Genomic DNA, 20,804 nt, shown 5'->3' on the forward strand with positions numbered 1-20,804 from the left:
GGCATGGCTATTGTTGGGAGCTTTCAGCCAAATATATGCTGAGAATCAAGAGCAAAGAGCCCAGCAGGATGATTTAAAATGTTGTGAGCTTGGCCAGAAAGGAAGCTCCAGTAATGCTGTGGACTGCAAAGATAAGGCGGGGGAGATCTCCACTGCTGAGAAGGAACAGGAGAATCGAAAAGATGGCCTGAGGGCATCACAAGAAGCAGCAAGTCTCCACCCTTTGCAGCCCCAAAACTGCAAAGGTGAAAGACTTGCTTTGAGAAGAAAGCTGCAGAGCGCCATGTTCCAGAATGGTGGAAGCCAAACTATATTCCGGAATGCAGGCAGCGGCGGCACCAGGTTCTAGAATTGTGGCAACATAGAGAATTTCTCCTCAGAATCAGGTTCAGAGTGCCCAGTGATCCAGGCACTGGACCCCTATAGCCAAGAGAGAAGAAAGCTTGGCTACTGCTCTAGGTGGCAGCAGACCTTGGCATCATACACGTGGCCCTGGTTTTAGGTGCATGGAGAATGCAAGAGTTCTGAGGTTAAAGAGGCTTCCACCTAGTCCAAGGCCTGGAGCTCACTGCAGTGTCCATGCAAGTCCGTATCAGGAGGCTGATGGGTCTGCAAGGAAATGCTGAAGAATCTATGACAAAGGCCGAACAGTCTACACCAGAAGGCTGAAGAGTCCCAGGCAGAAGCTGAACAGTCTACACCAGAAGCCAGGAGATGACCAAGCTGAAGGCGAAGACTGGAGCATCTTCGAAGAACCAGCAGCCAGTCCTTTCTCAGTTCCCTTTTATTGTATGCAACCTACCCACCCTGGGGGAGTGGAGGTGGTCCAACATACCCACACCATCTCCATGCCCTCCTCTGGCACAGGCTCAAGATGAATATGAAGTGAGAACCCTGGCTCCCTGCTGAGTCACGGTTAACCTTCTAAACTTCTCAAATTGACACAGTGAACAACATCCCAGAGCAGTAAGGGCGTGTCCTTTCCACTCCAAGATGCAGAACTGCTGAGTCACTTAGCCAAGCCTCTAGACTCCTCAAGTTGACACACTGTATCAACCATAACATCAAGATAGAGCACACTTTAAGTCAAATTTTTTTTTCTGAACCACTTTTATTTTTTATTGAAGTATAATATACATAGCTGGGTGTGGTGGCGCATGCCTGTAATCCTAGCATTTGGGAGGCTGAGGCAAGAGGATCGTTGTAAGTTCGAGACCAGTTTGAGAACTGCGTAGCAAGACCCTGTCTCGAAAAGACCAAAAAAGAAATATATATATATGTATATATATACTGTAAAGAAAATATGTACCTCATAAGTACTAGATGATAAATTTTAACTAGAAATACCCACATATAACTGGCATCCAAATTAAGAGACAGAACATTAGTAGCACCAAAAGTCTCCTTGTGTCCCTCCCTCCTTCGAGGGTAATCACCCTCTCGCTGAGTCAGCAAACATATGGGCAATGATACGGTCTTGACTTCGGAGGAATTTTAGGAGCCTTGCCCCAGCCTGAACGAAGACCACCAGGGCCTTACATCTTGAAGGTGCTGAGTGCGTTAACTGTGAAGCAACAAGAACATCCCATCCTGCCTGTTGATATTCAGAAGTTAACACCATTCACAAAGTTATGCTGGGTGTTCATTTATAAAGGTGATGGAATGATGACATGGAGATACCATTCAATGCCACTGCAAGGAGATTTTTCTTCATTTATAGTTACCAAGAAAAGGGGGCTTACTGTGCCCCAGAGTGGGTCAGGCGGAGGGAGCAAGGAATCAGCCTTAATCAGAGCTTTTATTGTGATTTTCAAGGGAAAGACAAGGCAGGACAGGGTAGCACTTCGGGGCTGGCTAATTTGAATAATTCCAGAGGACTTTGGGACGTAGTAATTGTCCTTATGGTATGGTACCCAGGCCTGGGTTAATGTAGGGTAGGAGAAATATTGATTCTATCAGAGTTTGTTAGAGGCGCTGAGAGGTGTGGGCTCTGATTGGTTAGTTAGCATTGGGGGCGGGGCTTGGGGGCTCTGATTGGTTAGTTAGCATGGGGGCGGGGCTCCCCTACTGTCTCCTCCGCCCGCAGCCCGGGGCGGGGCAGTCTCTCCCCAGACCGCAAGGGTGGAAACGCCAGAGCATGGAAAGTGCAGAGAATAAGGAAATGTAGTTATTTCAGCTGGCCCTGTGATGAATGGCTGCCAGAAGGACAGATACAAAGTCCAAGGAAACAGAACACTCTCCTTGATGAGATTTCTGATAAGTTCCCATTGTAATCACAGATTCAGCGCAGTTACTTATTATGGAATGTCTTCGTGCCAGGATAGATATAAGTAAGTCATGGAGCATAAGAATTGAGGTTGGAGACGGGCGTGTGAGCCGATGGTTACGAGCCCACTAAAGTGCCGCGTGGGGTCAAGAGAAGAAGACCCAGGTTCCAGTCTCTGCTCTGCTCCTTCCTAGCTAAGTGACCTAGGACACCCACCACCACCACCACCATCACCACACCCCGCCCAGTCTGGCAGCGAGTCTGTAGAATGTTGTAGCAACATCTTAGGGCAGCTGTGTGGACCAATGAAAAAAAGTGTCACCCAGACCCGACCATGTGCTGGACACACAGCAGATGCTCAGCTCAGAAATGCCAGGGGGCCCTGGGAGGAACAGAGGAAGGCGCACACACAGTCCAGGGAAGGTGTGGGTAATTCTGCCGCAGATGGGAAGAGAGGTTTGTAAGCGGGGAGCTGCCTCCTTCCTCTGGCACTTCATTAAGGCTACTCTGAGCACAAGGAATAAAAATCCATTTCAGAGACGCTGAGGTAAAAAGGGAAATTATAAGTTTTCAGGGATGCTCATGACCCCCAGGACCAGGAAGGGAAGGAGGGCTTAGAAGGGACAGGAAATCATACTTCTCCCCGCTTCAAAAGAGGGGAGACCCGATTGGCTCAGTGGGGGTCAGCTGTCTGCCCTGGTCCAATCATTAATAGCCAGAGGGGTGACCCTGGCCTGGAGGTATGGACAGCCAGCAAAAGTAGTTTCTGGGGCTCCAAGACTGTGGGCCACTCTCAGAAGAGAATGGTAGCGTAAGCTGGCAGCCAGCCCCCAAGTCGTCTTTTACGTTTGGGACAAGGAAGACACCAGGAGGCCCCAAATCTAGCTGGATCCAGAGGATGAAGCCTGACCCTCTGCACTACCCAACAGGGCATGAATTGTAGTTGGTGGGAGGGTGCTGTCGAGGATGACCTGAATTTACAGATGAGGAAACATAAGCTATCTGTGCCATTCCGTTTCTGCTTGGGGAATCCTACCCATCTTTCCAGCTCCGGCATCACCTTTTCCACCATGCCCTTATCTGTCTCCCTGTCCTTTACCCATAGCCAATTAACAGTACTCTCATAGTAATGATGATAACAGGTAACATGGGTTGAATGCAGGCATGTGTGACAGGGTCTGTGCTCATCCTCACAAAAGCCCACAAGGCAAATTTTATCATAACCCCATTTTATATGTAAGGAAACTGGCACAGAGAGTTTAGTTAACTTGCTCAAAGTCTCGGAGTTAATAGGTAGGAAAGCCGGGCATGGTGGCGAACGCCTGTAATCCCAGCACTCGGGAGGCTGAGGCAGGAGGATTGTTGTGAGTTCAAGACCAGCGTGGGCTACAAAGTGCACTCAAGCCCAGCCTGAACTGCATAGCAAGACCCTGTCCCAAAAAGGCAAAAAAAAAAAAAAAAAAAAGCAGGTAGGAAAGCTGGGATTTGAATCGTTTATGCACTGCCAACGTTTTTGATCGTGTTTACCACTTTGTGCTGTTTATATTGTGCCTGGTACTCAGCAAGACCTTTCTGTTCCCTGACACTAGGGGTTATGTATGGAAATAATAGTCACAGAGAAGGTGATGTCTCACCTGCTGGAGAAGGTATCAGGGAAGTACATAGGCCAGGTGACGGGTACAGCAGAACCGGTGAGCCGCCCTGATACATTCCCTGCATTGGAATGCAGCCACCCTGGAATAAACCAGACTGCAGGAATTAGTACTTAGCTGCTTGCACTTCATGTCCAAGGCATTGTGGGAGATCAAGTTAAACAGCAAGTGATGACTGGTCTTGTCACTGTGGTATTTAAATAGAGGCTATTAGTAGCAGACCTTGGGGATGGCAGATCTGAGCTGAGGATACCAATGTTCACACAAGGTTTCCTGCCTCTGACCTATAGCTGCCTTCCTGGGAGCAATTTATTTTCTTTCAAAGTTGTAGGTGGTGAAAGATCACTTCTTGGGTCAGAAAATATCAGAGCCAGAGGGCCTTTAGAGCTATTGCTAGTAATAACAATAATAAAGATGAGTCCTAGTACCTAAGCATTATGGCACACACCTGTGATCCTGGCTACTCAGGATGCTAAGGTAGGAAGATTGCAAGTTCAAGGCCAGCCTGGGCAACTTAGTGAGCCTTGTTTCAAAAAAGTCTTTTTGTTCTTGTTGTTTGTTTTTTTTGAGACAGGATCTGGCTGTGTAGTTCAGGCTGGTCCAGAACTCCCTATGTAATCCAAGCTGCCCTTGAACTTGCAGTGATCTTCCTGCCTCAGCTTCCTGAGTGCTGGGATTACAGGAGTGTGCCAATCTACCCAGCTCAAAATTTTTTAAAAAGGAAAAATGGACTAGGGAGGTAGCTCAGTGGTAGAGCCCTTGCCTAGCATATGTGAGGTGCTGGCCTTAACCCCCAGCACTGAAGAGAAAAAAAAAAAAAAGTAACAGCTAGAATTACTTTAGTACTCTATCATGTGATATTTCAACCTATGCCCCACTTCATGTAACATGATCCTAAGAGGTTTTACAATAGGCTGTGTTGTCCAGTGGAAGCTGAGGCTTTGAGAGTTAAGGAATTCCCTTGAGGTCATGCAGCAAGGAAGTAGCAGCCCAGCCCAGGCCTGTTGTCCTCCGAGTCCACACTGGGTCCACCCCACCACTGGCTCACTGTGCAACGTTGGTGGAGTCTCACAGGCACTTCTCACTCTGAATAACCCCTGTGAGAACCTAGGTGCCCCTCAGCAAAGCAGGATCCAGCGGTCCAGAGGCAGAAGCTGTTCCACACTGCCTCGTCCTCCCTCCTCCCTCAGAACTGGGCACCATCTGACGGCTTTAAGCTCTGAGGTTTGAGGAGGAGCTTGTTGGCTGGGCTGTTCTACACCTCAGTTGCCCCATGCCAGGCCCTAGGGGGTGGCTGGTAGATGTATGTTCAAAGTGTATAACCCCTAGGCCCTGGCGGCTGCTTTGCTGGAGTTTAACTGCTCATAAAACTGAACTAGTCATCACTTCATAAGGGTTCAGGGGCATAATTAGCACTGATGAGGTCTTGGAGACACCCAGGAGGAAGGGTGTGAGTTATGTCTGGTGTTACCAACCGTGTCTATCTGTACCTGCTTTTTATGTGTGGAGGTCAGGGTGCTGTGGGAATGGCTTTTAAAGACACCTTGGTAGGGGCTGGGGATTTAGCTCAGTGGCACAGTGTCTGCCTAGCAAGTACAAGGTCGTGAGTTCGATTCCCGGTACCATAAGAAAAACAAAACCTAAATAAATAAATAAATAAAGACAGACACCTTGGTGCCTGTGGCATTAGCGGGGGTGCAGCATTTACAAGCCGAAGTTTCTTTTTTTCCTAATTTACTTTGCTCCCTCTGAAAGACACCTCTAGGACACAGACTAAAGGCACCATTGTTATCAGGAGGCAGGAAGTCAGACTTTTAGCCTCAGGGCCTCCTGTCCTTACCCTCACTGGGTAATTTCACTTCCCTGCGGTTCACTCTGTTCATCTATAAACTCCTCCGAGGTCGTATGTGCTAGGAACTGGACTCAGTGATTGCACTTGCTTTAGCGTTGTTAGTGGCCCGAGGAGAACGCAGATGATGAGCTTCGTGCTCTGCTTGCTGTGAACACTCTGTAAATACCAGCCTTCGTTGCCATAGTGACCATTTGACCGAGAGATTTGTTCGCTGTTTTGATTGGTTTATTCTTGGGAGTTTTACAGTCTTCATTTCCGGGTTCTCCCCCCCTCACCCTGCAATGACGTTGTAAAAGTGAGCTTTGTGTTGCTTTGACAAAATACCTAAGAAAATCAGCTTGAAGGAAGAAAGCTTTATTTTGGATCGCAGTTTCAGAGGTTTCAGTCCATGATTGATGGCCTCCGTTACTTTGGGCCTGAGGCAAGTCAGACCATTCTGGCGGGAGGGCGTGGCCAAGGAAAGCGGCTCACTTCCTCGCTGCCAGGAAGCGGCAAGAGCATGAGAAAAAGAACCAGATGGGAAGAAGATATAGGCTTCAAAGGCACGCCCCGGTGTCCTACTCCATCCAATTAGGCTCCACCTCAGTAGATTCATCCATTGATAAAGTTCGAGCCTTTACGACCCAGTCACTTCCCCAAAGCTAATCTCTGTTCTGTGCTGCACTGGAAACCAAACTCCCAACATGAGCCTTTTGGGGAACCAAGTTCCTTTTAGGAACCCAGTTCCTAATGGGTATTTTCTTGTCTGTGAAGCAGAGGCTCTCCTCCCCACTTTGATTCTTTCCTTCCCCTTGGTGGCAAGTCAACAAAACATTCTTTTTTTTTTTTGGTTTTTGGTTTTTTTCCAGTACAGGGAATCAAACTCACAACCTCGTGCTTGCCAGGCAAGCGCTGTGCCGCTGAGCTAAATCCCCAGCCCCAGTCAACAGCACATTCTCAGGCAGCACTGTGGATTTATTCAATGCCACATGAGCGGACAGCTCAGTCTCTCAGAGCAAAAGTAATAGTGGGTAACAGGGACAGGTTGCACTGTATGGAACTGCCTGTTTTGTAGGTCAAAATGGTCAGATATTGGCAGTTTCACCTGGTTGGCCCTCATTGTAAATACTAAAGAAGGTACTTTCTCCAGATCACCTCAGAAAGTCCCCAGAAGAGCCCAGAGAGTCAGGTGCTGTCTCCTGACTAGTAAAGAAGGAAGAGGCTTAGCCTTAGGGAAGGCTGCCTTGGAGCTACAGCTGTGGGGGCCCCTGTGGTTTCTTTGTCTCCCACACAGCCCACTACGCAGGCAGCGCTGGTGTGTTGTTAGAGAGGGAACTAGAGTCCTTCTGTCCCTACCTGCCCGAGGCGATGGCCCCTCATTAGCATAAGCCCGGGGCTGCTGGGCGGGGCTCCTGCTAGGCTTCCTGGGCTTGGCTTTGTCTCCTCTGGGGGCTCACACTTAATGAAGGGGCTTCCCTTGAAGAAGGTCTCAGACTTGACCTGCTAAGAAATACTACCTGCTTCTTCACACATCTTTTAGTTGACATCTAAAATGTTTCATTACAGGTTAAAATACTGTATCTGTAAAGTATATAAGTACTAATATTTTTTAAATCTGTTACACACTCCTAACTGAAGCCCCTGGAACATCAAGACCATCCAATACCCACCATCAGTTTTCTGAAAAATACTTAGACCAAGTCCCTGAGCTGTCAAAGATCAGATGTCATTTCTCTTTCTCCTTGAATCTGTCTTTCCTGCACAGAATTTTTCCCAAAATTGTGCCTTTTAACCCTGAAGTTTTAGGGGCACCTGTCATGCTTCTGTTAAAAGAAAATCTTCAGGCAAATGTAGTAACGTTTATTTGAGCAAAGACTGACCCACGGATTGGGCAGCCCTCAAAATAGGAGAGGCCCTGAAAGCTCCCCTTAGCAGTATGGGCAGCAAGCTTTCACAGATTGCATGCAAAAGCAAAGAAATTGTCTGATTGGCTACAGCTCAGTGTTTGCCTTGTTTGGGTGATCCAATCACTGGTCAGAGGTTAGCAGGCTGTTTCTGATTGGCTTAGTTTAAATTCTGTTTTGTACTGATTGGTTTGCTTGTATAGGAACCTGTCCCTGGAACTGGCTTAGGCTAATGGCCTTCTAATCAAAAAAACAAAAACAACCTGTCTCTGGAAGAAAAGGTATAAAGCATGTAATTTATTGTGTTTTTAAAAACTTCCTTGAAGGAAGGTGAGGTTTCTAAGAGTTGGTTCAATCAAAAGAAGTTTTTTTTATTGATACTTTTGGGTGTGAGCAATTGATTAATGCACTGTACAGTTTTACAACTAAATATTGATCCCAAAACTATTGTATTAGAAATGAATATTGGAATGAGAAGAGTGGGGCTTTTTTTAAAAAATGAATAGCTCTATTCAAGACAAATACAGATTACTAAGATGAGGTAGGGGTTAGCATCAATTCTGTTGCAAGTTTAGATTTGTATAGCTGGAGGTGCTAAGAACTTTGTTCACTTTGGAGTAAGTACCTGGGATGGGAGAGAGCTGTTGTAGCAGTATCACTGAATTCTTTGAACTTCTTCCAAGCTGTGTGCTAAAAATTACATAGTAGGGCAGGCATGGTGGTGCACACCTGTAATCCCAGCACTCAGGAGGCTGAGGCAGGAGGATTGTTGCAAGTCTGAGACCAGCCTGGGCTACAAAGTGAGCTCAAGGCCAGCCTGAACTGCATAGTGAGACCCTGTCTCAAAAAGCCAAAAAAAAAAAAAAAGAAATTATCTTTTGAGAAGTATTTTTTACTTAATGACACCTTCAGTTAATATGCTATATCCAGAAAGCATTGGGGAAAGTAAAATATTGTTAGTATTATCCTACCTTTGCCTATAGTAGACTTTATTTTTAGTACTAGAGATTGAACACAAGGCCTTCACATTGAGCTATACCACCCAGCCCTTTTGATTTTTTATTTTGAGAGAAGTGCTTTCTAAATTGCGCAGGCTGGTCTCGAACTCATGATCCTCCTGCCTCAGCCTTCCCCACACCTATAGTATACTTTAATACACATATGTCTGTGTGTGTATGTATATAAAATGCCATATAACCAGCGTCCTAGAGCCCTGCATGTCCCTTTCCTGCGGACTTCAGCAAGAATGTGACACTAGGTATGCAGAGGATAAATTGGTTGGTTGGGGACAGATGGAGGCTGCTTCAGAGGCTGATGAGGCTCTCAGGACCCCAGATAACGAGGTGCAGAGAGGAAGCAGAGGTGGATATATATGATATATATATATGATATATAATGAAATATAATGTGAATACCACAAATACATGTATATATTTCTTCATTATAAATGCTTTTATCATAAGCTTTGAGTATCTTTTTCTTAAAACTTAGAGCTGCTTATTTGGCTTATTCAATGTTTGTAGTAGACAGATCTGGAATAAAACCTTACTAACAGAAGTTAGTCCTTATGGTCCCCACGTCGGTCAAGTTAGGCTTTCTAACTTCAGCATATCCCAGCAAGGACCAGAGCATCCTATTCTGCTCTCATGCCTTAACAGAGGTATAGAGGAGAGAGGAGGAAGAGAGGGGCATTCGTGCAGTGGGTGTTAAGGCAGCTGTGATGATCACTACAGAAACCTCCAGGGAACCAGTTCAGAATTGCCCTCGGTTTCCTGGTGGCTTTCCCCCTCAGGGCGATAAGCTAGAGGAAGATTCGAGAATAAGTGAAAGGCAGGCCCTTCTCTGATAAAATCGGGGGAAGCTTTGTGCAGGAGGCCACAGGCGAGAAAGGGGAAGGAGCAGAAAGCTGGTGAGGACGTAGAAGGGCTTGAGAGACCGCGATCAAGTCCCTTCCAACATGAGCGTCAGCAGAACCCTTACAGGAGAAAGTCTCAGGCCCCAGTCTGAAGAGGATGGCTGTCTGTCCTCGCCACTCAGTCTTCTTTTAGAAATCCCATTCAAATAACGTCACTCAGACCTGCTGTCTCCGAGCCCGCGTGCAGCCTCTCAGAGAGGGGAGTGGTGCCCTGTGCCCACCTGGCGGCCGCTTCTCCAGCCCTGGTCGCTCTGGTTCCCTTCCTTCCCTGGATCGTGCCTTACTTCGTAGTCCCCTTAAGTCCATTTCTCCTGGGTCTGGTTGCCCCGTACTGGGCTTCTTTCTGATCCTCAAAAGACCATGTTTGTCCCCCCTATGCCATGTGGACTTCCTGTGGCTATGGAATGGCTTTCTGCACCCCACGCCACCACTCTGGGCCCCTTCAGAGGTCATTCCTCAGAGCCAGCTTCCGGCTTGGCTAGATCTGGCCCCGTCCCACGTTCTCAAAGCATCGGTGCTTCTGGGAGTTCTGGCTGCATCGTGTTAGGAGGCTGGGTCCTAACACTCACGGCAGGGAACTGGCGTGGCAGCCCACCTTGGTTGTTTGCGTCCTCAGTGAAAGATTTCTGACAAGACACACCGGCGGTAGGATGGTAGAGCTTACTGCAAAGTGATAGGTTTTTAGAGTGATAGGGAGAATGCACCTTCAGTTGTGAAAGTGGATGAGGGCCAAGATGGTAGTTGCGCCAAATTAAGTCTCAGGCTGCATTTGTGTGATTAATGGGTCTTCAAGGGATATCGTTTCTTTCCTCTGAGGTGGTTCTTTTACAAGGAAACTGGGCTGTTTTGACCAACTTCAAAGGGGACAAGTTTCCTGTCTACTCCCAGCTGAAATATTTCCTTTTAGTTTGGGTCCTTGAGGGTTTTTTCCAGGCCCTCACCTGTGGTCTGTACTTTGTATGGGCCCTGGACCTCATCAGCATGCTCAACGGAGGTTACATTCTCTTGGACTAAAGTTGGAAATCATCAGGCATGGTGGCGCACACCTGTAATCCCAGCACTCGGGAGGCTGAGGCAGGAGAATTGTTGCAAGTTCAAGACCAGCCTGGGCTACAAAGTGAGCTCAAGGCCAGCCTGAACTGCCTAGTGAGACCCTGTCTCAAAAGGACAAATAATAATAATAATAATAATAATTGAAACCATAAGTTTTCTTGTATTTTATGTATAGCTAATGATTAAGAAAATTAGGGAAAAGGGGGAAAAAAATCACATCATCTTTGCTTTTTGTATAGCGCCCCCAGCCGCCCGTCTCCAGGACTGTTAATGTCTAACTTTCTGCCTAACACTTCCCCCTCAAGAATTAAGGCCCTAAAATGACTTAGGGCATTGGGCACTGCATCATTCTGGCTACTTCCTGCTGAGAGGGGCCCAGGGAGGAAGTTCGGCCCCCCCTTGCTGACATTCAGGCCTGGAGGGTTAAGGGGTCTGCTCTAGATAGCTGGGTTAGAAGCATGCAGGATCATCTGGAAGTGGGTAGATTATAAACAGGAAGAAATAAAGCTCAGGAGCTAGTGTATTGGTCCAAATTCAAGGATTATAAGAACAAACACTGCAACAGTTATAAACCTTTCCCAACAACTTGATCCAACAGCCAAGCCCATATCATTTCTATAAAGCTAGGACTAAGATCCAGTATGGCTTAGACTTGTTTTAAATCCCGGAAGGTGGGAGAGAGATTGGCAGAGCTGTCGGCTGTGTCTGCACAGCATTCAACTTTGATCATTGCATAGGTTCTGCTTTGGGCTGCAGTTAAAATATCTAGTGCCGGGCTGGGGATTTAGCTCAGTGGCAAAAGCGCCTGCCTGGCAAGCGCAAGGTTGTGAGTTCGGTTCCCGGTACCGGAGAACAACCAAAAAAAAAAAAAAAAAAAAAAAAAAAAAAAAAAAAAAAATCTAGTGCCATCTGATTTGTAATACTGCCTTTCTCATAAGTTGGACTTCAGTGTTTCACGGAGATTCTTGGGTGGTGTTATTCACAGTTTTTCTGAGTATATCAAGTTATAGTCTATATGCCATACGACATCCTCTGTTTCCACAGAGGGAATAAAAATAGAGGCCAGGTGATCATACCAGTGGAGCACACTACAGGTCCATCTGTGTTATAAATACGGGAGGTTCCCAGAGTGGCCAAAAGTTTTCATTCATCACCTTCATATCTAGTGGAAGTTCAAGGTGCATTGACCAACCCAGCAGGAAGTAGCTAGGATCATAGATGAACACAAGTCACTGGGTGTCATTTGAGGTAGCCCAATATATTCTAGGCCTTAAAGACCAATCAGCAGGTAGTCAATCTTCTGCTTGTAAGATGACAATATGCTGACCTTGTTTAGAGGGACTCCAACCCAAACATTTGGCAGTTTTTGACCAGGCATGATAGGAATGATTGCATCATCCCCAGAAAAGAGGAGGCATTGGACTGAAGTGCCCTGTAGTGGGAGAGAGCCATGTATAGTCAGACCATATTTGAACACAAACATCTTGGTAGTGATGGGTATTATTTCCACCACAGGAAGGATTGGACTTTTTGAAACAAGAAACTTTGAATGTCTTCAAAGAATGGCATCAGTTTCATTCTTTGGAACGTTTTTCCCATTTCCCTTTGGGTCTAAGATTAAATTACCGGGCCATTGGTATACATCCAAGTGAGTGGTTATATGTCCTATTGTAGACTTTTCTTGTTTCTCCCATATATAAGATTGTAATTTGTTCCAATCATCATCCTCAAGTGGTGAGACCCACATGGCAATCCTGATGTGCTAGAAGCGGGGAGTGGCCCCCACACCCAACTTGCATTACATTCTATGTCCTGAGCGTACTGCTGAGCCCAAATGAGAAAGGAATTTGATTCTTCTCTAGTGTAGCAGATTAGGGACAAAAAAAAAAACCTATCAGAAGCAAAAGATAAAATATCGTTCATCAAGAGGGATGGCAACTGAACTCCTTGTGATCAGATTTATACAGCCTCTTTATCAGCACCAGCAGGTGAACTTGTGTCCCCTGGAAGCACAAATGAGCAGATATTTAATTATAATTGACAGGTTTTTTCTGGCGCAGAAAGAAATAGAACAAAATAAAAAATGCGTTTATTGCAGGCGCGGAGAAGACCACAGTAGAAAGGATGGAGCTTTTGGGGGCCTGGCCCCCAGGGCCAAAGGCTAAATAGGTCCTGGCTGGAGGAGAGGTTTAGGGGGTGGACTGCTTGACGTGGCAGACTGGGATTGGGTGGGAGCATGGGAAAAAGAAGCAGGATATTACCAAAAGGGAAGTAGGAAGTCCTAATTCAACTCCAAAGAAGGGTGGAGCTTAGCACATGGCCTCCAGTGGGCAGCGCCATATTGGCTCAGCACCATGGTGACTCAGCAGGAATCTTAGTGAGGTCAGAAACCCATCAATAATAAAGTTCCCATTAGGAAAATACCCAGGATGCATGCAGCCCTCCGGTGGAAGCTAGGGCAGGGGCAGTGAGGCATGAACTGAAGTGTGTTGGAACAGGTTTTTCAGATCTCCCATGATGGTGGGGTCTCCCAAGGGGCTAGCTGGAAATGCTTGTATGCATCCTGTAAAAATATAAATAATAAAATAAAATAAAAACTGGTAGGTATTTAAGCCCTTGGGAAGGAGACAACTGGAGGTAAAATCCATTTACCAATCCTTTTGCTGGTATTGCCTATGTCTTTGTGCAGGAGCCACCAAAGGAGGAGGCTTAGATCCCCGGGGAGTATTCAGAATGCATAAAGCATAAGCTCGGGAGATTTGGGTGCCAATCATGTACAGCCCTTCGGAATGATAGAATCATTATGAGCATTGCCAGAAAAGGCAACCACTGTCAATATTGTGGGGTTGCTAGGTGAGCCGCAGATAATTTGAGTCCTCCATCTTTGTGAATAAGTCTCAACCCAGCAAAGGAATTGGACATTCAGGTGTTACCAAGACGGCATAGATAAGGAGAAAATTATGCCATAAACAACACAGAGGGAGAGTAGAGAGTTTGGTCATGAGGGTCCCATTGATGCCCATAATCCGCTAAGAGTTGGAATAGAGAGTAATAACAGAGTAAGAGGCTGCACTGTCAAGGAGAAAGTCGATGGTCCTACCTGCGGCAGCCATGGTTGCCCAAGGCTCCATCCCACTGATGGTGATGATCGGGCTGGAGGGTGACTGGAACCTCAGGCTTCCTCATTCCAGGGACAACAGTTGGAGATCTGGACCAGGGGTCCTTTGATCCTTGGGACAATAAGCCCTCCAGTGTGGCATCTTGACACAGTTAGAGCAAGGTGACTTGGAAAGACACCCAGCATTAGACCAGTCCCTCTTCCGGTGGCCCATCTGCCCGCAGGCATGACACTTACAGTTAGCTCACTTTCCTTGGGGGAGAAGCCAGCAGGCAATATAATGTAGTAAGAAGCACCATATACATTTTGTCCTTTCATTCTCATTGCGACTTAGCTTCCTTTTTCTCTTCTCAATATTTGGTTATAAAAAAATAGAATTAGCAACATTTAGGAGGTCATTGTTTGGAATTTCAAGTCCCAGAGGTATCTTTTGCATTTTCCTAATATCTGAAGCTGGCTGGGTAAGATATCTGTCTTTATTTTTATTTATTCATTTATTTATTTATTTTGGGTCGTTTTAAGACAGGATCTCACTATGCAATTCAGGCTGGCCTTGAGCTCACTTTGTAGTCCAGGCTGGTCTTGAATTTGCAATGATCCTCCTGCCTCAGCCTCCCAGGCGCTGGGATTACAGGCGTGCACCACCATGCCTGACTAGAAATCTGTCTTTAAAGAGTGCGCATCCCTCAGAAGGGTGAGGATCAGGCATGGTATGCTTTCATACTGCCTCCTTAAGTCATTCAGGGAGCTCAGGTTCCTTAAAGAACTCTGTCAGGTTTTCATTTGTGCCTGATCAATAGTAGCTGGTTCACTGTGATTTACCATTTTGACTTTCCTGGCCTTGAACCCTTCTAGGATGCAAATGATTAAATTTCTCCAATGCTGCATGCATGTCATTGGAGTCATTATAATCCCATTTAGGAGAGTGTACAGGGGCAGCTTCAGGCCCTGTAGGACGCCTGTAATCTAAAGCATGTAGGTCATCAGATAATGTCTGGGCCCTGCAGTTCCTCGGGACCTTTCTGAATCTCGGAGTCTGTCCCAAAGTAACATTGCCACCCTTCTACCCATAAGCGAGATATTGGAAGGCATCTATATTATTTCTCAGGATCTTCTCAAAAGCTGGCCAAATCCTGTTTAATTTGCTTTAGGTCCTGCAGGTTATTGAGCCGTGGAACCTCATAAAACACTGATATCGCTGAGAACCCAGTTAGGGGAACACTGGCTTGGTTGATCACCAGTGACCCTGTAGCTTGGAAATCCTAGGATCGTACAGCAGGGTACGGTTTCTGCCTTCAGAGAGCTTTATTCGCTCTGTGTCTGTATTTGAAGTAAATCAGAATCCATTTTGGTCTGGCCTGATCATTGCCCTGATTTCTGTGGGTGTCTGGCCTTTAGTTGGCCTGGAGGGGTAGCAGGAGGGAAGTAGCAGCAGAGCCAGGATCACACGCTGTTCTCCAGGCTCCAGGTTCAGCATCTTTCCCTTACACTGCAGCCCTGGGCCTTGCCAGGGGTGGAGGGTAGGGGGTCAGCGACACCAGTCCATGGCAACCTCAGCCGATAGGCCTCCCTCTCCCCCTCTTGCCCTCACCGGTGCTAGCTGCCCCTCTGTGTTTCAAGAGAGAGTGAGAAGGAGGGCGGCCGGGTGAACCTCATTCTTTACTGGTCATCTGCTTACTCCTTGTCCTCTCCTAGAACAGGGAGCCCTGTGAGAGCAAAGACTGTGTGATCTCCATCACTTCAGATTCCCTAGGGCCTGGCCCACAGCTTGAAGGTTGGGCAGGGCTTCCCAAGGGAGGGCATGCCGCACAGGAGCAAAGGGGGCTGGCAAAGATACATCCTGGGAAGGAGGACTGATATTTGGCTTAGTAGAGCTTTCTTTTTCTTTCTTTTTTCTTTTCTTTTTTTTTTTTTTTGGTATTGGGAATCGAACTCAGGACCTTGCATGTGCCAGGCAGGTGCTTGTGCCACTGAGCTATATTCCTGACCTTAGTAGAACTTTCTTTAGCATATAGTGGTGAAATAACACTGATGAGTGTGTTGGAGACAAAGCATATCACGTGGCTTAAATGTTTCAGTATACCTTGACCGGAAATTCCACTTCTGAGAGTTTATCCCAAGAGACTAACCCACATAAATGCATAGATAAGCCTACTAGAATATTCAATTACAGCACTGTTTTTGTTTTGGGTGGTTTTTTTTTCCTTAGTGGTACTGAAGATTGAACCCAGGGCTGCACACGTCAGGCAAGCACTCTACCACTGAGCTACATCCTCAGCCATTATCTTTCCTTTCCTTTTGTCTTGGTTACTTTTCTCTCGTTGCTGGGACAAAATACCTGACCCCCAAAATTAAGGAAGGAAAGGTTTATTTCGCTTACAGTTTGTGCAGGTTTCAGTCCATACTTGGCAGATTACAAGGCAGAGTGGCACATGGCAGAGAGCTACAGCTCATGTCGGCAGAACACAGCAAAGCAACAAGCACACACACAAGGGAGGAAATGGCCAGAAGCACCCTCTTTTTCTCCCTTACATATGCAAACTATCCACCCCAGGGCGGGTGTAGCTCTCACACCCATAATCAATCAAACTCTAAAAGCCTGCCCCATGACCGCATGAGGCTTTGGGGGGACACCCAGACACAAACCATAACACCTTTCCTTTTCTTTTCTTTTCCTTTATAGACAGGATCTTGCTAAGTCATTTTGCAGGGCTGACCTCAAATTTATGAACCTCCTGCTTCAACCTCCCAAGTAGCTGAGATATCAGGCGTGCACCACCATACCTAGCCACAGCCTTCTTTTAAATAAAGGAAACAGTCTAAATACTCAAGAATAGCAGCACAATGACATAAAATATAGCTCATCCAAATGATGAGTTATTTGACATTTTTGAAATGAGGAAATTAAATTTGTTTGACAGAGAAATTTGTTCACAATATGTTGAGTTAAAAAAAAAAAAAACAGGCCACTCTGCTCTTTACTGTCATCTGTACCAGCATGAGTTATAATCTTATGTTTCTAAAGTAAATTAACATTTCCACTGATACCTACATTCATGGACAAAAAAACATATATAGGAATAAGAAGCAAAATGTTTATAGACATTATCTCTGGGTTAAAGAACAACTGGTGGCTTTTCTACTGTGTTATTATTTTTTTGTGTATTTTTCCTCATTATTCTACAATGAATATATGCATGATAGTGGTAGGTAGTTTTTTTTTTAAAATACCATGCCAAAGAATTTGAACATTACTCATAAAGTGATGTCAATTAACTTTTTATAAAGTAAATAATTGAAGATGCACTAAGCAAGTCACTGAGGTAGAAGGGTTGCACCGAGCTCCTCTGGAACGTGACACCTCTGTTACAAATATGACCCATGCTGCTTTCGCAGGCTCTGATTCCTGAGTGTTGCATTCCTGTGCAAAGTAGCGGCAAATCAGCACAGGCTGGGGCAGAGCGAGTGGGTTTAGACCTTGTCAAGTCGTGGTGACCATGGGCAGCCAAAATACGGCATTTTCAAGAAGCATCCAATTCAGGATGGTGTTTTATAAATCAGCAAGGTGGCCATGGGTAGCCAAGTTCCAATAGATCCTCTTGGGGGGGAATGATGAGTACTGTTCTAGTGTTGGGGAGCAACAGCAAACAGTGGCGTGTCAGATCGTCCTGGGGCCCCTTGGCTTGGGTGTGGCTCATGGCTGCTCTGTGACTTTTCCTTCCAGGAAAACCTGATTGGCGCCCTGCTGGCGATTTTTGGGCACCTTGTGGTCAGCATTGCACTTAACCTGCAGGTAAGTCGGTCATCCGCACCACTGGGCAGAGACACAGCAGGTAGTCAGATGTCTTACCTAGGTCCAGCTATCCCCTCTCTGCTCCATGCAGGGGTGCTCCTGGGTCAGTACTTTCTGGACTATTCCTAAGTCTTTGGACTCTGCCACACTCCCCCTCCACTACCACCGCCCCCAGCTCAGCTTCCTGTTCTCCTTCTCTCCTTCCCCACAACCCCTGTCCTTCTCCTTCCCATCCCCCTCTCCCCCCCTCTCTGGCTGTGCAGTGACTCCTAGCGGGCCTCTCACCCTGGTTTTGGGACAAGCTGGCAGCTGGAGGAGCTTCTCCGGAGGGCACCAAGAAACTGGCTTTCTGCCTGCAGGTGCATCTTGCGGGGAGGAAGTGCTAACCCCCCTGGAGGCAGCGTCAGCCTGTGGGGATGAGAGCCCTGATCTCCCGTGCCTGCAGGACTCATTTGCTCAGGAATGCACCTTTCATTGATTTCTTTCCATTCTGCCTCTCTCCCTCCCTTACTTGTACTTCCTGGAAGCATCTCCCACAGAAACTACCTGCTCCTGTATATTTGTCTCAGGGACTGCTTATGAGAAACCCAAACTGGGACCACACACCCACTAGCAGGATAAATCCCACGGCACACTGGCCGACTCCCTACGTCCCGAACTACCCAGCCTCCTGCCACCAGGAGCTGCCCTGCCTGCCTGGAGCAGCCAGGAGGCCCAGTCCCCGTGGGTGCGTGTGTGTGTTTGCACATGTGTGTCTTGTGCATCTCACGGCTGTGTGTGTGTGCATGTGTGCATATGCGTGTCTGTGTTTCTGGAAAGTGTGGTCCCGTGGCTACCTGTCTGGTTCATTCTGTTCTCTCTACAGACCAACTTCTCTGCCCATTTGTCTGCGTCCCCATGGCCGTGGCATGGCCCTCCCGGCTTGCTTGGCCTCTGAGTCAATCTGACTTTCTAGTCTTCTTCACTTAGTACCTGAGGCATATGTGTGCTCCAGGGAGGACAGGGCTCACCACTACCGACGGGAGCTGCCGGCCTCCTTCAGAAGGGAGCGTGGCTGAGCGGGCATCCCCCGTGTGTGGACTCCTGGGGACTGCAGGCGGAGGGGGAGGTCATCCGAGGGCCTGCCTAAGTGGGGAGCCTTGGACCATAGTCCGCACGCCGGACCATGCTCGCCTGTGGCACGCGTTAGAAATGCCCGTCTCCAGGCTCTGCCCACACCTCTCCTGAGCCCCTCTGAGGATCAGGCCCAGGTGTGTCATTTGGCCAGTCTCCCTTAAGAAGTTTTAAGGCTTCTTAGCCAGCTGGAGAACAACTTGTCTTAGAATAACCAGCTGGTTTTTCGGTGGCTACTGTTGCATCCTTCTCTGCAGAAGGACTCCGCAGACAGCCTGGCGGGTCTAACTGTATTCACATTTAAAGTGGGTGTACCCGGTACCGGAGAAAAACCAAAAAAAAAAATAAATAAAAAAAAAAATAAAGTGGGTGTAGATCGAGGACACATGCTTCACGGTGTTTTTTTTTTCTCCCAACACCTGGAGAAACCGCATTCCTTCTTGTATTTGTAGAAGTACTGCCACATCCGCCTGGCAGGCTCCAAGGATGCCCGGGCCTATTTCAAGACCAAGACATGGTGGCTGGGCCTGTTCCTGATGCTGCTGGGCGAGCTGGGCGTATTCGCCTCCTACGCCTTCGCCCCTCTCTCACTGATTGTTCCCCTCAGCGCAGTCTCCGTGATAGGTAAGACTGGGCCCTGCCCTTCCTTCCCCGGGCTGCATTGCATGTGTGCCCAGTGTCGTCTCAGGATCAAAGGCACTCAGTAGACGAACAGCTGTTGCTTCAGTAATAATAGCTAGCACCACAAAGGTTTCACCGCACCCGGCCTGCTATGAGTGCTCTTCTAACCCTCCCAGCAGGGTTTCCAGGGATATACAGTCATGCTGCCCATTTTACAGATGAGGAAACTGAGGCACAAAGCAATGGAGTGACTTCCCCTAAATTGTTCTGAGAGATATGAACTGGGATCTCTGGCTCCAGAACCAGACAGATTTCAGAAGTTTATCAGAAGATTCAGGAAGATTTTAAGATTCAGGAAGTTTATCAGAACTGTTTTTATTGCTATATCAGAAGGAAAAATAACCTTCCTCACACCATCAAGATGAGCCAAGCAGAGGATTCAGATTTCGTGCACCTCTGAGACATGCACATTCAGTTCTTTCTCTGATCTATTTACATCCACTGATACTATTTTAATAACATTATTTCCATTCTCACCTGCTGTTTTCTTATGATTTCCACCATTGCTGAACCAGTTTCAGAGCATACAGACCAACCAAAATACAGAGGAGCTTTAATGTCCATGATATCACAGAATAAGCAGAATTTGAAAAAAGTAACTGGGCATGGTTGTACATGCCTGTAGTCCCAGCACTCAGGAGGCTGAGACAGGAGGATCACTGTGAGTTTGAGGCCAGCCTCACTTACATAGTGAGTTTAAGGCCAGCCTGAACTGCATAGTGGGACCTTGTCTCAAAAAAAAAAAAAAAAAAAAAATTAAAAAAATTCTTAGAAAAAAAAAGATGTTAGGTGATTAGTAAACGATAGCTTGCTGTACAGCGGAGCTGGCACAGTAAACTTGCTCTGAAGGGTTACCTTCCGTTCGCCAGCAAGCGCGACCTGCCTAGTCCCTCCCTGCTCTTCAGGGAGAATGGCACGAGGGAGTCTGACTCCTTCATTCAGAGACTTCTCCTGCAGTAAAGGCATGGGCCAGGCACAGCCCGGCAACTGATGCCCCTCGGGGGCTTAGCTGTCCTCCTGAGCCAGCCTGGGAGGACCTGAAAATCCTCAGAGCTTCAGGCAGCTGCTGCCGGTCACCAGGAGTTGGCAAAGGGGGGAAGCCGATTTGCTTTCTCCGGTCCTGTTATAAGACCGTCCTCTGCCTTTTGCCTAGTGTTGGCAAACAAAGCCTACAGGGGAATGCATCCCCAGTAGGCAGTGTTTTTCCCCAGCATTTCGTAAGTGTAATTTAAGTGCTTCTCGTGGAGGCGAATCATTTGGCTTAGTCTCCACCTACTGCTGTTGTCTCCTGGCCCATTTTCTGCATTCACGCTAATTCTCAGCCACTAGAGACAGTTAGATTTGTACCCATATTTCTCTGCTTCGCCCGTTTCTGGGATCTCCCAAGAGGCCCCAGGACCTTTATTCACAGTGAGGAATTAGTGGCTAGGTGTCTAGTGCTTTCAATATTAGTCCTTGATTTTTTTTTTTTTTTTTTT

The 20,804-nt window shown here is 47.0% G+C and overlaps 1 protein-coding gene across 1 annotated transcript in view; it reads left to right on the plus strand.

The window, feature by feature from the left end:
- Positions 1-20,804, plus strand: part of Nipal3 (NIPA-like domain containing 3) — a 53,572-nt gene that overhangs the window by 7,402 nt on the left and 25,366 nt on the right. The window contains exons 3-4 of the mRNA XM_005394802.2: positions 17,464-17,532; positions 19,098-19,269. Coding sequence (XP_005394859.1) covers positions 17,464-17,532; positions 19,098-19,269 — 241 coding nt within the window. The remainder of the gene's footprint in view (positions 1-17,463; positions 17,533-19,097; positions 19,270-20,804) is intronic.

Source organism: Chinchilla lanigera, unplaced genomic scaffold (assembly GCF_000276665.1).
Source record: "Chinchilla lanigera isolate Chin_1 unplaced genomic scaffold, ChiLan1.0 scaffold00051, whole genome shotgun sequence".
In the NCBI taxonomy this organism is placed as follows: Eukaryota; Metazoa; Chordata; class Mammalia; order Rodentia; family Chinchillidae; genus Chinchilla; species Chinchilla lanigera.